Source organism: Mytilus edulis, chromosome 6, assembly GCF_963676685.1.
Source record: "Mytilus edulis chromosome 6, xbMytEdul2.2, whole genome shotgun sequence".
Taxonomy (NCBI): Eukaryota; Metazoa; Mollusca; class Bivalvia; order Mytilida; family Mytilidae; genus Mytilus; species Mytilus edulis.
In genome coordinates this window covers 56,112,723-56,136,374 of record NC_092349.1, presented here as the reverse complement: position 1 = coordinate 56,136,374, position 23,652 = coordinate 56,112,723, and the positions used below count along the sequence as shown (strand labels likewise).

The 23,652-nt window shown below is 31.3% G+C and overlaps 1 protein-coding gene across 1 annotated transcript; it reads right to left on the bottom strand.

Moving 5' to 3' along the window:
- Positions 1–4,287: 4,287 nt before the first annotated feature.
- LOC139526150 (uncharacterized) lies at positions 4,288–15,662 on the bottom strand. The gene is made up of 4 exons (XM_071321283.1): positions 15,583–15,662; positions 5,686–5,822; positions 4,995–5,130; positions 4,288–4,745 (listed from the first exon to the last, which is right to left on the bottom strand). Exons 2-4 carry the CDS (start codon positions 5,816–5,818, stop codon positions 4,409–4,411), a joined length of 606 nt encoding a protein of 201 aa, XP_071177384.1. The 5' UTR covers positions 5,819–5,822; positions 15,583–15,662; the 3' UTR covers positions 4,288–4,408.
- Positions 15,663–23,652: the final 7,990 nt, after the last annotated feature.

Here is a 23,652-nt window from a genome sequence, read left to right as displayed (position 1 = left end):
GAAATTATTGACTTTTGTCTCTGTAGTGTCATAATTTTTTATAGTTTCTGGTCGGTATAGCATCCGGGGAACAAATGATTTTACACTTGCTCAAATACCAAAAATTCAGATATTTCTACGTCTTTTTCTGTTTAGTTGACAAATTCGGGATAGAATTGCCAATCTTATGAATGTTTACATTAATGCATTTTTTTTTTTTCGGATAAAATCGTTTTTCAAAAATACTATAACAAACTTTGATAACGTGTCCTGTAAATTTTACCAAAAGGACTTTTTGTACCTTTTCGCATGGACTGGCTCATATATAAGAGGTTGGAGGAACTGTATGATTCATACTTTATTTATAGATACGTTGTTTTACGAAGTACTAGTCTGTCATCTGATTACTAGTATTGTCCTTGAAATAATTGTCATGGTTCAGTGCTTGTTAAAAAGTTGCATGGTGTTTTTTCATCATATGAGTGTATCATTTATAATGAGTTCTATAATAACTATATTTGACAACTAGTATTATTTCAACTGTCAAACATGGTTCACTTGACCTCGAATATTGACTTCATTTCATGCATAAGTGAACAAGGTTTGTTCCATGGTCAAGTACGTATCTTAGAAACATAAAGTGGCTTTGTAGTTGGTCAAATATATTTAAATGGAATGGTAGCAAGGTAATCTGTATTGCATAGGGTTCGTGTTGCTTAGTCTTTAGTTTTCTATGTAGTGCCATGTGTCCTATTATTTGTCTGTTTGTCTTTTTCATTTTAAGCCATGGCGTTGTCAGTTTATTTTCGATTTATGAGTTTGAATGTCCCTCTGGTATCTTTCATCCCTCTTTTATCGTACCTTAACTTTATTATACTTTTGTATAACCATTAAAACTTTCTTTAAGACTTTCGACATACCTAGTCATGATAAGTAATGCAGTTAAGGTGGTTACAACACTACAGGGAGATAACTCTGTAAAATCAGCTAAATGATTTGATTACGTTGTATTGTTAAGAGAATATTAAGCTTCTCAATGATCACAATTAGTGTTTGTCAAACTGCTATATAACCAGTGTAATTTGATTGATGAAATGGTTGGTTAATTTTTTTTTGAAAAGATGAAAAAGAGAAAAGATATTTTCTAAATCTTTCCTTTGCCAACAAAGGTCTCGATGGCGTCAACCTTGGCAATATCCTTCATCATAAATTAGTTCAATCGAAAATACCTCCTTATTTTAAAGACCAGTCTGTACCAATAATTTCTTATACCTATACCAAACCTATTGCAACTAAAATTTTCAATTACAAACACGTTTTGCAGGATCTCGATATTGACGACTTCAAGTCTAAACCTCCTGATTGCACTTGTGCTAGTTCCCAATTCACATATAATCCCGCTGGCCACGTTATTACCGGTGACCTTAACATTGTTAATAACACTTCTCTACGAAACGTGTTATCGAAAGGTCCGAAATATCGTGAGCCTAAATCCATCAATTGGAAATACAACTTTAAAATTTTGATGGATTCAGTCGAGGATTATGCCAGGCAATGGGCTAAGCGCGAGAAGGAAGACGTAGACACTCTATCCGAATGGATAAAGGCAGTGAGGTCCTTAATACAAATCAGAATTAAGAAACTGAATGGGTCCATCAATGCCCATGCTACGTCAATTTTTAAAGACCCAAATGTTGCTAAACACCTATCCGACCTCCATGATAAATATGTTGTTGTCCCCGCAGACAAAGCCCCAAATAACATCGTTTTTGTCTGTAAAAGTCATTACATTTATTGCTTGATAAACGAATTAGGTACAGACAATTCACTTGGAAACTCAACATATACCCTCACGACACTTACCAAAGAGGAAATCCTGGATAATCATAGGTCTGTTCTTTGTTCCTTTGGTATTTCAACCAAAGATGAAGAACTGGATCTTCCATCACTGTATTGGATACCTAAACTACATAAGTGTCCTTACAAACAAATTATTAACATCCATTTTATCAGCAATCAAAGACGGGCTTCAAAGTTATTGTGAAACTGCCTATTCTAGAGGTGGCGTGAATCAGATGTGGATACTTAAAAATTCCAAAGATCTTTTAGAGCACATACAATCTAACTCTCTTTCATCTTGTAACAGTATTAAAACATTTGACTTCTCTACTCTTTACACAAGTATTCCACATTCCAAACTTAAAGACAAATTAAAAGAGTTGGTATTACTTTGCTTCATAAAAAAGAATGGCCAACGTAGATACAAGTATCTTGTCTTAGGGAGGGATAAATCCTACTTTGTAAAGAATCACTCTGATTCAAACAAAAAATTCTCTGAAACCGATATTATCAAGATGCTTGATTTCTTGATTGACAACATATTTGTTACGTTCGGAGGACGTGTTTTTCAACAGACTGTCGGCATACCAATGGGAACAAACTGTGCCCCTCTACTTGCTGACTTGTTTCTTTATTATTATGAGGCTGACTTCATGCAGGAACTTCTTAGGAAGAAAGATAAGAAGTTAGCAATATCCTTTAACTCTACTTTCCGCTATATAGATGACGTTCTTTCACTAAACAATTCAAAATTTGGTGACTATGTGGAACGCATCTATCCCATCGAATTGGAGATAAAGGATACTACAGATACAGTTAAGTCAGCTTCATATCTTGACTTACATCTAGAAATTGACAATGAGGGTCGGTTGAAGACAAAACTTTACGACAAAAGAGATGATTTCAGCTTTCCAATTGTGAACTTTCCATTTCTAAGTAGCAACATTCCAGCAGCACCTGCATACGGGGTATATATCTCTCAATTGATACGATATTCCCGTGCTTGCATTTCCTATCATGATTTTCTTGATAGAGGTTTACTGCTCACAAGGAAGCTATTAAATCAAGAGTTCCAAATGGTGAAGTTGAAATCATCCCTTCGTAAATTTTACGGACGCCATCACGAGTTGGTTGACCGTTATGGAATAACCATTTCACAAATGATATCGGATATGTTCCTCACGTCGTAACTACAATCCCCTTCCCTTTCATGAATTTGACCTACCGAATTAGACTATTTACCGGATTTGTAATCACATAAGCAACACGACGGGTGCCGCATGTGGAGCAGGATCTGCTTACCCTTCCGGAGCACCTGAGATCACCCCTAGTTTTTGGTGGGGTTCGTGTTGTTTATTTCTTTAGTTTTCTATGTTGTGTCATGTGTACTATTGTTTTTCTGTTTGTCTTTTTCATTTTTAGCCATGGCGTTGTCAGTTTGTTTTAGATTTATGAGTTTGACTGTCCCTTTGGTATCTTTCGTCCCTCTTTTTTCAACATGTTCAAAGTAAATACTTTTGGTTGATTTTTTTAGAAAGTGGCGATTTAGTGTGAGCCGATTGGTGAGTTGGACGAGTTCCTGATGAAGGTAAATCCAAAAAAGCGCTTCGGACGCATGAAAATATTAAACGTGTTGTTTTTAATTTTTTGACATGGTTTCATATTTAAACATCGTGTTCGGGGATCACAAAGGTTGTATAGCATATCGTAGCATATAAAGTATATTATAATGGTTGAGTGGCGTTATAAACTACATTTTATAAATTGTAAATGTTTTTCTTCTAATCTTAAACAGCTGGGATGTAAAATAGTTATCCAATTAGGACTTGCGGTGACAGTATCAGATCACCCTCTGGCCTCTTGCAATCGGGTGATCTGACACTGACACACCGCGTCCTCATGGGATAACTATTACAAAAAAATATGTATTGACTGACAACTGTCTTTGTTATTGACTTTATAGTTTATGGAACACAATGCTTAATGGAACGAGATTATTCATTTTCTGACAATTGCAAAGTGTTGACTGAATTTGTAATTTAATTTCCAGTTTCTTCAAAACGATGTATATTTCACACATAAAGAAACGTGTTGTGATACACCCAATAATTTTACTTTGGATGAAAATGTGGTAAATTTCGAGTAAAAATTAAATCTTTCTAAACGTTCTTTTTAGGCGGACAGATGTATTTTCATTTATAGACAATTTAATTAAACTGCTTTAACGATTTTTCATTCGAATTATTTTTGTTCTATTTGAGATAACAAAAATAACCCATCAAACAACATAGATTGATTGTATTTTGAAACAAATATGAAATGGCAATAAAAAAACAACAAACAAACAAAACAATTTGTTTTTAGATTTATCATTGAACAGGGATCTAAATCTAGATTATCAATCATTGACAGAGCCAAACAGTCATATATGCTCATTATTGAAGTAAATTAAACTGTCAGGAACACATGGTACAATAAAATATATACGGTCAAAATGTTGTCAACTTAGCGCAAATAAACCAAAATACTTTCTATTTGAAAAAGTGCAAGAATATTGGTCTTCGTGAACTTTAAATCAGAAAGTTAGTTTTCAATGGTAACTCCAAACTACTTGTAACAAGTACAAAATCAAATTCAGTTTGATTATTGAAACGTGTGACATGTAATTCCAAGCTGCAGAACTAACAGTATCATCAGTTGTGGTACATGTATTTGGTTCTTCTTCATCTGTTCTCTTCTGTCTTTCTGGGAACTTTTTTGGTATTTCTGTATACATATAATGCCATTTCATCTTAGTCGAATTAGATTCAAAACACTCTTCTGGCAAACGGACGTAGGACGAATGTAGCAAGAAATCATAAAACTCATCGGAACATCCGAACTCTCGTGTTTTATTGACAGAACATTGGATTGCAAAAATCCTACGACTGAAGATAAAAAAAACATTGATAACATCGGTTTTGCATGATGTGAAAAAATACATAAAACGTAATATATATTTTAGCTATATGAATGACTGGATGCGATTAGAAATTCACATTTGCTTTGCACTCTGGTAAAGATAAAAAATAATAAGCGTTATTTTTCATTTTCTTTTTGTATTTTGTATTTTATGTTTTTTAATTGGTTCTCAAAAAATTGCTTTAATTAAAGATAAATGATAAAAAAGTACATACCTACAATACTGTTGCGTTTTCGTTCTATAACTTGTAGTGTTCGTCCATGCTACTGCATATTTAATGCAGGTATTGTCGACATAGTTAATTACACACTTTCTTTTTGAACCAAGACACCTTAATCCATCATCTAACACTGAAAAAAATAATTTTGAATTGATTTTCTTCATTAAAGAGTCACAAAGATGCCTTCGATTCGAGCGTCACGGATGAGTCTTTTGTAGACGAAACGTACATCTGGCGTAAATGCAAAATGTTATCCTGGTATATATGATAAGTTTATTTTCATCATGGAAAAATCTCTTGCTTTTTGAAACAAGTTCAAAGCTGTCACTTTCATTGTTTTAAGAGGAATTATTTCATATCGATATTGTAGCCTTGACGAACACATACAAATGTATGTTTAATAATTACAATCATTTATTAACGGCAAGTAAATCTGACAAAAAATATCATCAATAGTTTTTCAATACCCAGATGTACAAATGTATACTGAAATACCTTACATAAAACTTAGTAAGAAATACGTTTAAATGTTGAAAAGAATTCTGATTGGTTCCCTAAAAATTTTGACGAATACACTGATAATGGGTGAACAAATTATTTCTTCGAGCAAAGAACCTACTGACACCAATGTTTCGCTAATGTACCAGTATTCAAAATAGTACGTTATATAAGGTCTTCAACTTACCATTTATATTTAAACAGGCGCCAATTATAAAAGTGTTGAAATGTCCGACGTGCCATTTATGCCGTTCCCAACCTATCTTCCCATCTGGACAATGGTTTGCCATATTGCTGACACATTCGAAAAGTTCGGTCATTATTCTGAGAAAAAGAAATACTGTCAAAAATTATTCAATTATAACCATATTGAATACTCGATTTCCCTATAAACATTTCTGATGGGTATTAGGCAAAGGTTGAATTTCGAATTTGAGGTGAGTCCCTACAGATAAAGCTACATGTATTTTGTTTTTACCTTCAATTTTTTCTTAATGGCCTCTATACAAATTGAGTTGCGTATAGTATGCCACCAGTGATGTTTCAATTGTAACGTTACCAAAGTTGGTACAACACATTTATGAATATAAACATACCTGAAGTAGAAACTCTGGATTTTTTAAGCCCTGAAAGTATCTCAGAAGTTTGATTTTTTAGTTATCACATAAATAGTGTTAAAGATATAAATAAAACACAAATTATGGCAGTTGTATACATATTTATTAAATCCAGCTCAAATTTGGTCAAGTTTGCTGCACACATAAATAACAGAAATTGTAAAAACGAATTCAAAAAATTTGCTCCATTAATTTGTTTTTTATTTGACATGAGACGATCAAAACAATGAGCTTTAAAAAAACCCATTATAGATCACCAGACTATTTTCTTTTTCAAAAAAACATTAAGTTACCCTGCCACAGTAACATGCATCAGCAGTAATTCTTCATACAATGCACATCTTTCAAAATTTGTCTAAAAAACATGAGAAAATTGTGACAAAATTAAAAACTTTTGAATCAGCGTTGACAAAATTCAAAGATTTTCAATATATTTATATATAGATAATATATTTATAAATGTTTAAAATAAGTCGTGTACAGATTCGTATATTCATAAAAACACAAAAAATCAGGTAAGTAGATAATGAAACATTATTAACATTGTTCTAACGTTTTCATCCTTCACGGGATTCATCAAGATATGTAACTAGGTAACGTGACCACGTGGTAGTGTGACGTTACGTTATTGTTGTGCATAAATTGCGTACTTCCTTTATGCATTTAGCTTAGCTTTGAATGTTTTAATAAATCGCTTCTTTCTTTATATTTCCGGTAATTATGATTTTCTTGGAATAAATGACTGTCAAAATTAAATGATGTAGCAAACACTCTATCGCAACAGCAATATACATTAAAGGTAGACATATTGCTGTTTTCTAAGTTAGGTTGATTCTCCTTTAAGCAATGTTGCTGATCATGAGCATCTCTATTTCAACTTTCTGCAAATGTGTGAACTTTGCCACTGTTGTGTTGGTCTTGTGGGAAAGTATACCCAGCCTAAAATCATTAAAAACATTATAATTCTAACTATTTAAAATTGAATATTTATTTCAAGCTGTGTATTTATTTTCATGATTTTATTGAGTGGTAAACTCATTTAAGAAGGACAGATACTTGTTGTTTTTTTCAAATTAACATGCCAGAAACGTTTTTAATTAACATATGAATCATTTGTGTGTACTAAGCGATGACATTTGATTGACTTAATAAATAAAAATTCCTGGAAACAAAGAAACAATAACAGTCTGCTGTTTCTGACCATGAAAATTATATTCTGACAAGTAAGTATTTGCAAAAGTGTGTTTGAGCACATAAGAACCACCAAATATTCATCATATGACCAGTAATTGTAATTTTTGGGTGCAGATTGCGATAAATCTGAACAAGAAGTTTCATTGATTTTAGTATTAAATTTTTGGTTCTGCTTTGTTGTGCTCAGTTAACTTATACTGATAATTCAAAGTACAAAAAAAGGTGTTTGTAAGACAAAAAAAAAACAAACAAATCTTAATACCTCATCACTCTGGTGCTGTAGATAAACTTTTAAGTTGGTCTGTTTAGAACAGTCCAATATTATCTGGGGAAAGTGTGACATAAATATTTGTCCTATGAGCAGACAGATGGACAACATGAATGCAATATAGCTAGGTCACTCTTAGAGTGGAAACAGGAGATCACATTCAACTTATAGTTTAATTTTCCGAATGAATTCTAGTTGTTTATTCTACAGTTATATAATAAATTTATTTAAACGGGGTGCAAAATTCAAAAGCTAAATTCAAGGTTAGGACTTTTATTTGACCACACTTGAAAACTGGGCCAAAAATGAAAACTCAAAATTTTTGTTAGCATATCAAAGAACCTCAAAATTTAAATTTTGTTAAACCAAAGTAAGTTTAATTTTGGACCATACTGTGGATCAAAATTTTATTCAAGCCCAATATAAAATCGAAACAAACGGTTAGATTCGGCAGATCATAGAATCCAAATAATTTAATTCTTGATGAAATTCAACAGTTTGATTTTCGACCTTTTGGGCCTCAACGTTGACCAATTTAAAAACAGGGCCCAAAATCCACGATTTTTCTTTGCAGTTATATTTGGCATATCCAAGAATACATGTATTTAGTACTTTAATTTTGGACCCGTTGGACCTTGAAAAATAAAACAAATAAGGGTCAACATCCAAAATCTAAATACAAGATTAGATTAACCAATAATAATTCAATGGTTTGAAGAAATCGAACACAGAATTATTTTAGATCAGTTTGACCTTAATGTAGACCAATTTAAAATTCTCATTTAATATTCATTAGAAGAGAACAATGTATTGTGCACTTTAGTTACTAGTCAAAGTTCCTCAGTTTGGCCAGTATCTCAGAAACCAATTACCAATTTCTATATATGGTGTATTGAATGAAAGTAAATTACAAACAGTTCTTTATCAATGTTTATAGTGCTACTTTTCACCTTAATTACGTTTAGAAATTGGCATTTTTGTGAGTTTGGTCACAATTAACATTCAAAACTGTCCATGAAAACAATCTTGCTCGGCATTTTGAGGCATTAAGATATGGTTGGGAAGAAAACCGGAACTAGCCAGAATATAAGCATTCCAATTTCTATATATAATAGAAACATTAATAAATTCAGGAAGATTAGATCTTTCGACAATTTGCATAAAATGAAGTGATGACTGGCTTAGCATGATTTGTATGTTTCGGAGTTTTCAAGATTAACCATCAGTTTTCTAACCAAGTCAAGTAAAAATGTATCCTAAAGGACTATTGTGTAAAAGTTGTTTTTTTCTTAATCATAGAAGATTTTCAAACGTATCTCTGGAAAGACTCAGTTTGGTATTTGAAGACTGATATGTTTTTACAATGGAGATCGTTTTCAACAATGACATAAAGATTCATTCATTGTACAAGTTACAAATAAATTACTTCATTTCTTTTTTAATTTGTTTGTTCATCAATAGACATAAAGATTTTTGTTTCAACTTCCCTGTAGAAATGAAATCTATATTATACAGTAATATTAGATAATGAAACCAAAATCAATGTATGAGGTATACGTGTACATTTTTAACTGACTTAAATTATCAGGCCTACAATGATCCTGAACCAAAGCTTAAAGGAGTCTAACCTATCTTCATTAAAGAATCAGACTTCTTTGGCAACAAAACTCCGTCAAAAGAACTTTGGATAACACAAGTAGAAATATAAAAGCACTTGGACATAAGATCACAGTTTGTAAGAGGCATACAACATGTACAAACAATAAAACAAATGTGGAGAATCTACCTAGACAGTGAGGAAGACAGAATGATGTTGCTAACAGGAGGTATCACATTAATAAGAAACAAGTCGGTACCTCTGTATTCCCAGATCCCATATTACCAAAAAGATGAGTGGTTGACAACAACAGTAAGAGTTAAAAACATCACACTATCAGCAGATGATGGTCAATTGACAGAGAATTCAGACAAAAAGCATAGATGTTTTTTGTCTTAAAACAGAGAAAGACTCAGGATTGACAATATGGTTACCCACTGCTGGACAGGAGACAAAATAGTCTCATGCAAAAAAATTGACAAACCACTTCCAAGGTGTTTTACAATAAGTAAATATACAGCAAGAATATATCACTTCGGTCAATTGAAAGATACTGACATGTTCTTGTGCAATAAATACTAACTGAAAAGACATAATATAAATAAATATAAATTACTGTTCAAATGATTGGAAATACAAACTATGCAATGAATATGGCCATAATCAAGATAATTCAATGCACTACATTTGTGAAAAAGAACATGGAAAAACATGCTGAAACAGAAGGAGAAGAGCAACAAGAAACAACAACAGTTAATGAAGACGAAAATACAAAATATGAAGAAAAACAACAAACTGAAGTTCTTACAGACAATGACAAAATAGAGGATACTGATGAACAACCTGAATTAAAAGATGGAGATGATGAAGACAATCTCACACACTCTATGTCATTAAACAAAAAAAAAACACCAGGAAATGCCAAAAAGATAAAAAGAAGGCAAAAAGGTCTGCAAAAAATTCTGCAAAAAAGTCTGCAAAAAAGGAAGGAAACAAAACTTCAAGTGATTCTTCTAAACGACAGGCTTCAAAACCAGCAGAAGCAAATAGAGATTCTTCATCAACACAATCTGAAGCTTCAAAGTTTTTAACCCCCAACAATAAAACAAATGCAGCCAAGGAAAGAACAACACCTATTACCAATCATCCAGATGGGAACAGTCAATCAGAGCCTCTATAAATTATAGAACATTTTATATACAACAAACAAAAATGTATGTTTATATATCTTGTCTTTTGTATTCATGTGTGTGTGTATTGACTTATTATAGAAAGATAATTGAATGGAACAAAGATCCAAAAACAAATGTTACAAGAGTTAATATGAAAAAAAGAAAAGTAAAATTTTGCACATATATCTATGTTATAATACAATGTGTGCAAAATTTTACTTTTCTTTTTTTCCTATGTACTCTTGTTAGTAACATTAGCTTGAAGTTCATGTTAATGTTACTATTGACAGAAGTATTTTTGATAATACCAAAAACTAAAAAAGATAGAGATCAAAACAATTATGTTAGAAAAGTTAAACAGTCATTTTTCTATTTAAAACCTTTCTAGACGAGAACTTCTATCTAAAGTAGAAACACTCAAAAATATTTAATCTAAAGAAAAGATTAACCTACCTTAATATCTTTTCTTACTACATCTTCACAGCATAAATCATATAATGTAACTGAAAATAGAGAAAAAGAAAATATTATGCAAAAATTAAATAAACACTGTAAAAATGTTATGAAAAACAAAATATTAAAAACAAGCAGTACTTCACGAGAGCTTCATAGATTAGAAATTATTATCGCATTACTAACTGAGAAAATTAAAGACAGTGTTATATTTTTTTTCAGTCAAAACCATTCATTTGTTTTAGTTTGTACAAAGCAAAAAAAATGTCTTATTTTGTAATTTCATTAATAGTTCTATGTATATGTTGTGTGTTGTATATTTTAAAAGAGGGATGAAAGATACCAGAGGGATAGTTAAACTCATAAATCGAAAATAAACTGACGACGCCATGGCTAAAATTAAAAAGACAAACAGACAAACAATAGTACACATGACACAACATAGAAAACTAAAGAATAAGCAACACGAACCCCATCAAAAACAAGGGGTTATCTTAGGTGCTCCGGAAGGGTAAGCAGATCCTGCTCCACATGTGGCACCCGTCGGGTTGCTCATGTTATAACAAATCCGGTAAATAGTCTCATTCGGTAGTATTTGTGTATGAGTATGTATTTTATGTTTCAAAATTAACATCTCAATATTGGACAAAACACAATTCTAAACCAAAAACACAATTATTATTGTAAACCAGACTATAACAATACCAATTACAACTTGAATTGCTATTGCGAGCAATAGCGGATGTCACCCTGGTCCGCCAATTGCCACTAAACGGCAGCCGTTTTGATAAGTCTAAAGTATAAAGTCATGTCTAGATATGACAGGCAACCTTTGTTTTAAATTTTATTGAATTTTCAGCATTTTGAAGTTTTTGAAATTTTTGCTTTTTCCAAGGTAACGGCCGCCATTTATAAAAGTCTAAAGTCATACCGCTGCTGCATAGTGTGCTCCCCATAATAATATACCATTAGATAACATTTAATGTCTGTAGAATTAATTTAACACTTATGTTTTGGAATATTCCATGAAAATTCTCACCCCTCAAATTATGTCAGGGGAACCCCCAGCTGAAATAAAAAATGTTCCATGTTACAGTGGACATGGGTCTCTGTAGGAGAAATAAAGTTTACTCTAAAAACGGGACTCAAAGTTAAAGTATGCTCACAAATTAAACGTAATATAAAAAATTACCCACTTTTGATTAAAACATGCTAAATAACCTGCACATTTGACAGCAAATGTTAAGGACTTCGAGATAAACAAAAGAGATTGAGATTTTATCAATGTATAAAAAAATCAGAAATGTTTTAAAATATCTTTTATTCAAAAAACTCACTTCAATACATCCCTACAAAACGTTCTAACTATAAATTAGATCTGTCTTGTTATTTTAGCCAGCATAGGAGTATCAATATTAATTAATAGCAAACTAGACTATAAATTAATAGATGAGTATAAAAATTTAGAAGGTCGAATAATCATGATAAATATCGAATTTGAAAGTACCAAGAAGCAGCATCCATACCATTACAATATGTATCAGGGGCCCGGGGTATTCTCGATGAGGAAGAATATAAAGGCAAAGTAAATAAAATTATACAAAAGCATAGTAATAAGATAGAAAAAAAGAAGAAATAGATCCTAGACTTCTATGGGACACCTTCAAATTGGAAATAAAGGAATACAGTATTAAATATAGTAAAAGTAAAAGTAAAGCAAAACATTGGAAAATGAAACATATAATTTAGAAGTACAACTGAAAATATTATATGAAAAATCAATTAATGAGGAAAACGATTTTATAAAAGAATACAATTTCCACTTTAGAGAAGGGCTAGAAAACCAATATGAAAACAAAGCTAAAGAGCTCAAATAAGATCAAAACGAGAGTGGGTAGAAAAATGAAAAAAAAATAACGGTCTTGACAATATAAATAAACGAAAAAGAAAATACTTAAATTGAAAAACAATAAAGGGGTTATAGTAACAGATCAAGATAGATATTAAAGCTTGAAAGAATTTTTTTATGCTAATCTATACGAAAATAAACATAAACCGGATATAGATGGTCAAAAATACATTTCAAGATCAAAACGTAATTACAAATTGTCAGAAAAAAGAGTAAGTATTGTGACGGAAACGCAACGCTAGAAGAATTAACTATTGCAGTCAATAATCTAAAAATAAACAAAAGTCCAGGAATGGACAGGATATGTATAAACTTTTAATTAAAATATTTGGGAACTTCTTTGAACGCTACTTGCCAAAAAACATAATTTTAGATTTGAAAATAAACATTACTATTGCTATTTACGCAAAGACAAAATTTACTGAATCAAATTTATAAGAAAAAATGATCCTTTGGAACTTGCGAGTTATAGACCGATATCATTATTAAAAAGTGATACACTTTAGCTTTAAGAATAAACAAATCTAAAATTCAATCATTAATTCTGATGAAACAGGATCCATAAAGAACAGATTTATAGGTTTTAATTTACACAAATACAAGATGTAATGGATTAACGCAGATAAGTCTTATAAAAAAAGGAGCAATTTTATTCATAGATATTTCGAAAGCTTTCAACACATTAGAATAGAATGTTATGTATCATACGTTGGAATATTTTTGTTTTAATAAACCCTTCATAAATTGGATAAAAACCTGGTATACAAATATAAATAGTTCTATATCTAATAGCCAGTGGATAACATTGAAGGTAAAATAAAAAAAATAAAAACTGTTTATACCACAAAATTACCTTACAAATTTAGCATGTTAGGCATTAAAGAGCTTACCTACCCTTTTAAAAGTGCTATTGTTGGCACTTTGCATGGCAATGAGTAACTCGTGCCAATAATGTACGTATGTCAATTCACTTGCTGTTTAAGAATAAGCCTAAGAAGAAAAACACTAAGCATGGAAGGAAGTCTTTACACATGTTTACTTTTGTGTTTGGTCTTTAAATGTATATGCATGAAAATCTAAAAAGGAAATGCATGATATTTATATTAGAAACATAATACATTGTCAATGATAATATAAACATGAAACTTCTTATTCCTACCTGCACCAACTGGAATAGAAAGAAACTAAACTTGTCATCCATATTTGCTGTTGGTGCCTGTATATCTCTTTCAACTTTATCAGTGCTGTTGGTCGGCTGGAATGTTGACTTGCATCTCATTTATTGACGTCTCTAATATATCCATATATTATCTATATGCTTTTCAGTGAAAACTGAAATCTGTACAAGATGAGAAGTATCTCTGGTATTTGTAAGTCTGCATAACAGGCTTGCTAACGATGATTCTCCGAAACTGTCTTCTAACATTTCAAAATGCAAGGATGCATAATATTGGAAACTCCCGCAAGGATGCATAATATTGGAAACTCCCACAAAGATAATTATTTTTGAATGAACATTGTTGTGACATTTAATATCAGTTGGTACCGTTATTTGTTCTTTGACTATATAAGATATCACTATAATAAAAAATGACAGCTTTGACATTCTGAAATAATCTGCTTTACGTTATTTCTATTTTGGAGAAGTCATACCAGGAGACAGAATGCTCAAAATGCCCAAAATTCTACTTACTCAGGTAAATGAATTACTTTCATTCCTCAGTTTGGAAAAGTATTTACAGCAGATACTGTAATTTTTGTCCAATCACACTGTTCAGATACATTGGCTTCATTGGGGTACACAAAAGAGTGTAAATACTACCGTGCAACCTCTAAAAGATTTCACATGCAGTTAGGATATCTTTAAGGGTCTTCAAGGAGAAAAGTATCAGTAAAAATATTGTTTTATGGAACCAGATTACATGTTTGATTTTACTACGATTAACTATGATTACTTTTGTCAAGTTAAAACATTAATATATCTTTGAAGATTGAACGTTTTTCTACTTTTAGTTTTTATTTGTGTATGCATTACTATGGAAAATTAATTTTAAGAATCAGGAACGGTAATGTTATGCAAACCCGAAAATATTTATATTTGGTGGTTGTAAAGTTAAGGGCAATCATTCAACTGTTTTAGCAATAAAGGATTTAGGTATTTTTCAAACGTTCATCAAAAATAAGGAATAAGATTATTGCTATCGTTTAGTTTAAATAATATTTATTCAAAAGGTGCATGAAATATAAATATACAATATAAATACAGGGATTCGGAAACAAGAAAAACTTATATAAATCCGTCTTGCTATCGTTTGAAGTAAAAAGTATCGTCCAATATAAAAAAAAAAGATGTGCTATGATTGCCAATGAGACAGCTATCCACAAAAAGCCAAAATGACACAGATATTAACAACTATAGGTCACCGTAACGCCTTCAACAATGAGCAAAGCCCATACCGCATAGTCAGCTATAATAGGCCCCGATAAGACAATGTAAAACAATTCAAACGAGATAACTAACGGCCTTATTTATGTAAAAAAAGAAACGAAAAACAAATATGTAACACATAAACAAACGACAACCACTGAATTACAGGCTCCTGACTTGGGACAGGCACATACATAATTAATGTGGCGGGGTTAAACATGTTAGCGGGATCACCCCCCCCCCCCCCCTAAACTGGGACAGTGGTATAACAGTACAACATAAGAACGAACTATAAAAATCAGTTGAAAAAGGCTTAACTCATCAGATGGACACAAATACAAGTAGACCGGATATGCCGTCTGAAAAAGGTTATCTTAATTGATAGTCAAGCTGAATGAATAACTAAACGACCCTAATAATTTCAAATAAAGAGAAAATGTTCTTACCTTGTTTCACACAATGCGATATAAGAAGTACTTAATAAAATGTGAGAATCAAAAGGAAAAAAATTATAGAATGGAGGAATGTAAACGCCATTCGCTGCACTATTGTTTCTACAGTAAGCGAAAACGGCAGGCGGGAAGTAACATGTTTCATTCAAAGTCAGTAATGCACCATATAGATCTGCAAAATAATAATTCAAGAAGATTGTTTACTATTGACTAATACATATTTTTGACAGATTGCTGAACAAATTCAAGCTATTCATATTCATGATATTTGAAACAATTGTTTTATGTTATAATCTAACAATAAGGATAAAAAATTCACTTGATAAATAGTTAAGGAAAAATATACATACATTCCTTTTTTAAAAAATATATTCAGTTGTATTCTCATTTGTAAAAAAATATAATCATATGAACAATAAAATAACTTTTGAAATGAAACAGTTACAATGGAATTAATTATATAATAGACATATATAAAAAAAAAAATTAATGTCTCATTGAAAACGGAATTTATTTCAACGTCACTGTGAAAATGCCTAACACTAAAAATACCAACCTTGAAATATACAAGAAATCATAAAGCTTCCAAGTAAATGCATTTTCTGTAGTACTCTTTAAAGAAAGTATTCATTCATATACATCATATGCCTTTTATATCATTAAATCGCAATAATGAATACCAAAAATACATTATTAATGAATTGGAGTGGTATGCCTGATTAACTGATAATTGCAATCATTTTGATATCAAAGTAATCTGTTGTCGGATTGTTAAAACGTTTAAATAGAACAAAATCATATATCATTGAAAAAACGTTTTGAAGTATTTGCAATCAATCAATAAAACAAAAAGACATATAATCTAAACCAATTATTTGTTTTAATGTCTACATTTGAAAAGGTAAGCACACAAAGTTCTTAGTCCTTTAGAATATAATAAATAAATAAAAGGAATGATGTAATTTCGACACTTAAACTAAATAAAATGTCAGTTATAATATTACTTCGATTTGATTTTGATTTTTGATGTTTTAACGCCACTTTTAAGCACCGCTATTGCGTGGCAGCTATAGTGCCCGAAAAAAACCCCATCGACCTTCGATACGAAAACTGACAATCCTAGTGAATTATTATTGGAGTTGAGTCCACCCGCACGAGCAGAGTTCGAACTCACAACCTCAGTGTTGACTGGCTAGTGTTTACAGTAGTAACTACTTAGACCACTCGGCCACCGAGGCCCCTTATGTTACTTCGATGTCCTGATCATTTTTTAATTGCCATATATGACATCAGAAGGACGTTTTACACTAACTATATGGCCATGTGAAATATGAGTCACAATAAGTGTTTTCGGGTAAATATCACATTGTTTCAGACTGTATAAAAAACAATGATCTTTTCTAAAAGTAAAACAACAAGCAAATGACTGAATACTTCCATTTACAAACATGCCAAAGCAATACACCTTCAAGTGACGGAGTCATATTTACACTATTACACTGAGAAATCTATTCTTTTAATCAAATTTGCCATAATATCATCACAGACATCTGACGGGTGAAGACACATATTTACACTATAACACTGATAAATCTATTATATATTCAAATTTGCCATAGTATCATCACGGAAAAAGATCAAAAGTTTGGCAGTAAACATTTAATCAAATATGCCACACCAATACCAGAACCTATCATTCATAAACTTGTTGTGTTAAAAAACACATACACAAAAGTGACCCGAACTTATCCCACGTATCTGTATGTCATATTGGATGACTAACACAGCGTCTTCAGAGTTTAGTTCTGTCTGCGTAGTTTTACATAGACAATGAGACTAACTGTCTACTTGGTGTAATCATCATGCATAAACCTAACATCAACAAAAATCCACTTAAGTAAATTCAAAAGTATTGAAGACCTTTAGATATCCAAATCTATAGTAATCGAGTACCTTACACCATTTTTGTACACATGCGCAACAATATAAGAAAAACAACGGATGATACTATTAGTTCCTACTTTTGATGTACACGACCCAGTCTTAATTGCATAATCTGCAGGTTTTAAAGGGCATCTCCTCAAAGCTACATTGAACATTTGATGGACAATAATTAACATTGCATCTAAAGGTCTGTATCATTCTTACAAACCAAATATATGTACGACAAAGAATTCAAAAGCATATTAATTTAAAATTAGTTACAACCTTATCATCCTCATGAGCGGAACTGGGTGCATCGATCGAGTAAGCGGCTCTTGCTACAACATTTATGTGATCAATGGATGTCATTTATGGATTTTCTCATTCATTTATAAGTTAAAATCTTTGATCAGGTCTCTTCCTTGGTAGCGAAACTCTTATGTTATCCCATTAACTTTACATTTTTATTAACAATGTCACAGGAGCTAGAAATGTTGCAGATTTGAAAATTCACACTTGTATTCAATTTTAAGGTTCTCCTGAATCTTTCAATTTGCAGACCTTTTTCGTTGTTCTGACAATCAATGTTATTTATCAAGTGCAATTATACATAGAGCAGGCATTGTTGATTAGTTTTAATTCAATCAATCATATGTCACCGTTTTAACCTGCAGGAAAAGGTAAAAGTTGACAACTTAAAGGTCTCACACTAGTTAATCAAAGTTTTTTTTTTATCTTTATGTTTATAACCACTCAAAGTGGATTTAAATTTCTAATTGGTTACTCTAAAAGAATAAAACAAGAGCCATTTAACTTTAACACATAACACAACACAAAACAAAACGTCCGTCAATGAGAATAAATGAATAAAAAATGTCACGTCCTTTTTTTTATAACCTTTATAATTAGGTAAGAATGAATAAATATTTGGAAATGCATTCAGAATATCCGTTTATTATAGTTATTTGTTTACATTGAATTGAATTCGTTGCTAGTATATTTTTACTAAGTTTTCCGCATTCTAACTGATTATCCAACTGTTGGTGAATTAAATTTTAAATATGTTTTTATTTTTACTTTTTTATATTTTTTTTATTTAAAGGAATACATCGACAGTTCCTTATATCTTAATTGACATGTTGAAGTCATGCAAAATTTTTAAACATTAAAATCAGTTAGCTGTTTATTTCATTTTTTCAAATTGTCTTCTAGATTGATAAAAATTAATGCCCTCAAACAGTTGGAATAGGCGTGACGTGACGTAAATTGTAGATTTTTTATGTGCTTCATTGCAAACTAAATAATAGATTGGTTAATTTGCAAACAAAAGGATTGGGCAACTCTATAATTTTCAAGATCAATCATTCGAAAATAAAATGATTTAACAACATATATCAGGTTTTTTAATGCAAAATCTAACATTTGTAATCAGAAATCTGATGATATCAAGATATATATAATTATTATTGAAAAATATTTATCTATTTTGAAAGAATTCATTTTGTTGTAGTTAGGTAAATAAAAGAGAAAAATATGCATTTTTTTTTTAATTTCAGTTATCTCTAAAGTTTTTACGAATTTTCTGAAAAAAATAATATCTCTCAATAGTTGCAATCAGTTTGTTTTGATGCTGGTGCGCTCGACTCCAATTTTGATTGACAAGGACTTACCTGTGATTTTAACCCTGTATACTACCGTTCCCTATGTGAAATTATATATGTTTTTAAATACTTTGAACGACAATTTTTTTTTTACATTTTTACAATGTGACGTTTACATTTTTTGACGTCATACACCTGAAGCAATGAATGCGGTTTTTAAATTGATAGATACGTTTTGTGCTTTTATGTTAAATATTTGTTGGTTTTGAGATTGTGACACAGTGATGACTGCTGTATCCATATTTTAACTGTTTTTCCTATTGTATCTGTTTTGTTCATGCATCGTTGTAAATATAATGGAATTTGATGCGACTGTCATACAAGTGAAAGGTTTAGCGCTATAAAACCAGGTTCAATCCACCATTTTCTACGTAAGAAAATGCCTGTACATAGTCAGGAATATGACAGTTGTTATCCATTCGTGTTAGATATGTTAGCTTTTGATTTTGCCATTTTATTAGGACTTTAAATATACCTAGATATTAAAAACAAAACTTTACGCCAAAGAGATGTTTCGGCTTCCCCTTTTGATCTTTACATTTTTAAACCAAGAGTTTCAAATGGTAACGTTGAAATAATCACTTAGTAATTTTTACGGACGCCATCACGAGTTGGATGACCGTTATGGAATATCCTTTGTACATATGGTATCGGATATGCTCCTGATGTCGTAACTACAATCCGTTTTTTTAGCAACTTGGATAGCATGCTGCACTTTTTAATAGCGAATTATTGTTAAAGTAGAACAAAGATAAGAACATTTTTATGTAAGTATATAACAGCTTGGTGAACGAGTCTTTTTTTACGATTATAAAATGAAACAGATGTTTTATCTGCAGTGGTTAGACTTTTAATCATTGCTTATTATCAAAGGAAGTTCATTTAATGCTTGATTGAATTATTGTTTACTAAGTTTGAATATGAAGTAAATGAGCTATTACTTTTGATTGATTATGTCAAAGACTAATTGTCTAGTCCAAGGTTATAATGCGGATGGTTTAACGTCAATTTGGTAAAGGCCAGCAATGCGTTAAATGCGTATTATTTTTTTTGAAGATTTGTTCCTAGTGAGAACTGGAGTATTGCTCGATTAGTTATTTAAAACCGAGTTCATTTAATGGTTGAGTAAATTATTGTTCACCAACAAGACTAAGTTGAAACATGAAGTGATTGAGCGATTACTTATGGTTGATTGTGCCAAAAACTTAGCCCAAGGTTATAATTTGGAGGGTTTGACGTCAATTTGGTAACGACCAATAACGCGTTAAATTTGTATCATTCTTTTTCTTTTTTTGTAGATATATTTCCGATTAAGAACAGGAGTATCACTCGATAAAACGAACAGTAATTGATTAATAACTAAAAACCGAGTTGGCATCAATTGTATATACAATGTACCATCACTCTTTCCTTAAAACAAAAATGAGACAAAGTACAGATCTAAACGTACTCGCAGGTACTGACAGCAAGTTCAAAGCCAATAACAATTTATCAAAACATCATGTATGTGAATATCGATCAGTGCAATGCAAAATAAATATATCGAAAGATGTAGTACTGTGACAGTACAAATGTGTAATGTTTTGTATTGTTGTAATTATCCGATTACAAAATCAATATGTACACCAATAAAAAGAGTACTCAAAGATTTGTTTACAGCGTTGAATTGGTAACCGTTTAGTATAAGTTTATTTAAAGAATTGTAAAGTTTACTTCTAGCCTTTTTCTAAATTTGCGCACTCTGTTAATCACATCACCGTAAAATTAAGGATATGCTTACGGTACCAAAATGATATCACCGTCCTAAACAAACAACAAAGAAAATCAACTATAAGGAAAGAAATATTATCCCTTTTCTCGTAACTAACTTTGTAAAGGTTTCTGTTGTAACACTATGATATATAAATTAAGGAATGGACAATATATATAAAATGTTAATAGATATCATATCAAACAAAGTGTAGTGGTATAATCTATAGCTATATGTATAGCTTAAACACAGATTTAAAAATGTCCAGTTAATGTACATTTCTACAGAGTTGCAGTTTATATACAACTTTAAAAAGTATAGTTTATATACAGTTTTACAGATGTACAGTTTATATCCAGCTTAACAGCTGTATAGTTTTATTACAGCTTTGGAGCTGTACAATTTATATAGCTTTACAGATGTACAGTTTATATACAGCTTTAGAACTGTACACTAAGATTACTTGTAATTAAGTTGCTGTGTACGGATATTTTAATATTTTTAAATGTCGTCCTGTTTGGTTTAATACAAGAATCTTGCTCTTTTCTGGTGATGATAAAAGAACTACATCATCAGCTTACAATACAATATGTATTGGGTGTGTGCTAAATGGGGTTGGGTCACATATCCTTTTTTGTCAAAATAGGTTGGCAAATCATTTAGATAGAAGCTAAGAGATAGGGACTAAGATTATTTCCTTGTCTAACTGATATATTTGATTTAAATAGGTTTGTCCTTTGTTAATCTATTTTTACAGTTTCTGTATGTCCATACATTTATAAATTTTATAATTTGTAATGGTTGCTGTTCGTTATAAAATATCACGGTTAACTATAAACGTCTTTTAGTATATAAAAAAGAAGATGTGGTATGATTGCCAATGAGACAACTATCCACGAAAGACCAAAATGACACAGACATTAACAACTCTAGGTCACCGTACGGCCTTCAATAATGAGCAAAACCAATACCGCATAGTCAGCTATAAAAGGCCCCGATAAGACAATGTAAAACAATTCAAACGAGAAAATTTATGTAAAAAAATGAACGAAAAACAAATATGTAACACATAAACAAACGACAACCACTGTATAACAGGCTACTGACTTGAGACAGGCACATACATAAATAATGTGGCGAGGTTAAACATGTTAGCGGGATCCCAACCCTCCACCTAACCTAGGACAGTGGTATAACAGTACAACATAAGAACGAACTATAAAAATCAGTTGAAATAGGCTTAACTCATCAGATGGACAAAAATACAAGTGGACGTGGTATGTATGTTTTAGAGATTTTGTGTTATCAAAGTTAACCCCAGAACTTCTTTGTAATATCTCCGATAAGACAATTTGAACTGTATTTTGGTCTAAATACGCTTTAAGGCTTAAAGTTCAATCTTTGTACATTTTGTATAATACAGGTATGGCATTACAAATTAGAAAGAAAAAAAAAACAGAAATTTTTCGAATGATTTTCAAGTAATACGGCCTAAATGGACAGTAAAAATTCATGGCGAAAACAATTATAGTCATGTTTAGATCCTATCACACAATTGACCATATTACGTTTTGTGGTGATCAAATTTTGTATCCACAATTGCTTTTGAAATACACTAATTCAACTCATATGTCCGATAATCATTCATTCTACACAAACCTGTATTTTTCATCAATTGATCACTGATTTCTGTCTTTAAGTTGTATAAATTTTGTAATTATAGCATGTGACACTTTGAATACAAAGAAGTTACTATCAATACACGTAAATTAAGTTATAATTACATTACATGTATATTTTACAGATTACAATGCCTCATATTTCGACTTATATCTAGAAATTTTCAATGAGGGTCTGTTGAATATAAAACTTTACGACGAAAGAGATGATTTTAGCTTCCCAATTGTGATCTTTCCATTTCTATGTAGCAACATTTCAGCAGCGCCTATATACGGAGTTAATATCTCCCAATTGATACGATATTCCCGAGCTTGTTTTCCCTATCATGATTTCCTTGATAGAAGATTGCTGCACTAGAGGAAACTATTAAACCAAGAGGTCCAAATGGTGAAGTTGAAATCATTCCTTCATGAATTTTACAGACGCCATCACCAGTTGGTTGAAAATAAAACTTTTCGTCAAAAGAGATTATTTCAGCTTCCCAATTGTGATTTTTCCATTTTATATGTAGCAACATTCCAGCAGCGCCTGAATACGGAGTGAATATCTCCCAAAGGAATACCCTTTTCACAGATGATGTTGGATATTTTCCTAATGTCGTAGCTACAAAAGCATTACCTTTTCATAAATGTGACCTACCGAATTAAATTATTTACTGTGTTTTTTGATAACATGAGCAACACGACGGGTGACACATGTGGAGGAGGATCTGATAACGCTTCCAGAGCACCTCAGATCATCCCAGTGTGCGGTGGGGTTCTTGTTGCTTTGTCTTTAGTTTTATATATTATGCTTGCGTACTATTGTTTTTCTGTTTGTCTTTTTCTTTTTGAGCCATGGCGTTGTCATTTTATTTTTTATCTATGATTTTGAATATCTCTCTAATATCTTTCGCCCCTCTTTTATTATAATGCGTTATAGTGATTGGCTAACAGGAATTTCGCACAATTCTGAAATCAATCTTCATTTCGTGATAAAATGTTATATTCATTATGACACTAGCTTCCACAATAAAGTGCAGAGTTAAATACACGAAAACAACTTAATAAA

Excerpts from the sequence above, each read along its gene's own strand:
- LOC139526150 (XM_071321283.1), bottom strand. The coding sequence starts at position 5,818 with ATGACCGAACTTTTCGAATGTGTCAGCAATATGGCAAACCATTGTCCA. Across the intron at positions 5,131-5,685 it reads CGCCTGTTTAAATATAAATG|TGTTAGATGATGGATTAAGG; the intron begins GTAAGTTGAAGA and ends TATTTTTTTCAG. Across the intron at positions 4,746-4,994 it reads AAAACGCAACAGTATTGTAG|TCGTAGGATTTTTGCAATCC; the intron begins GTATGTACTTTT and ends TTTTATCTTCAG.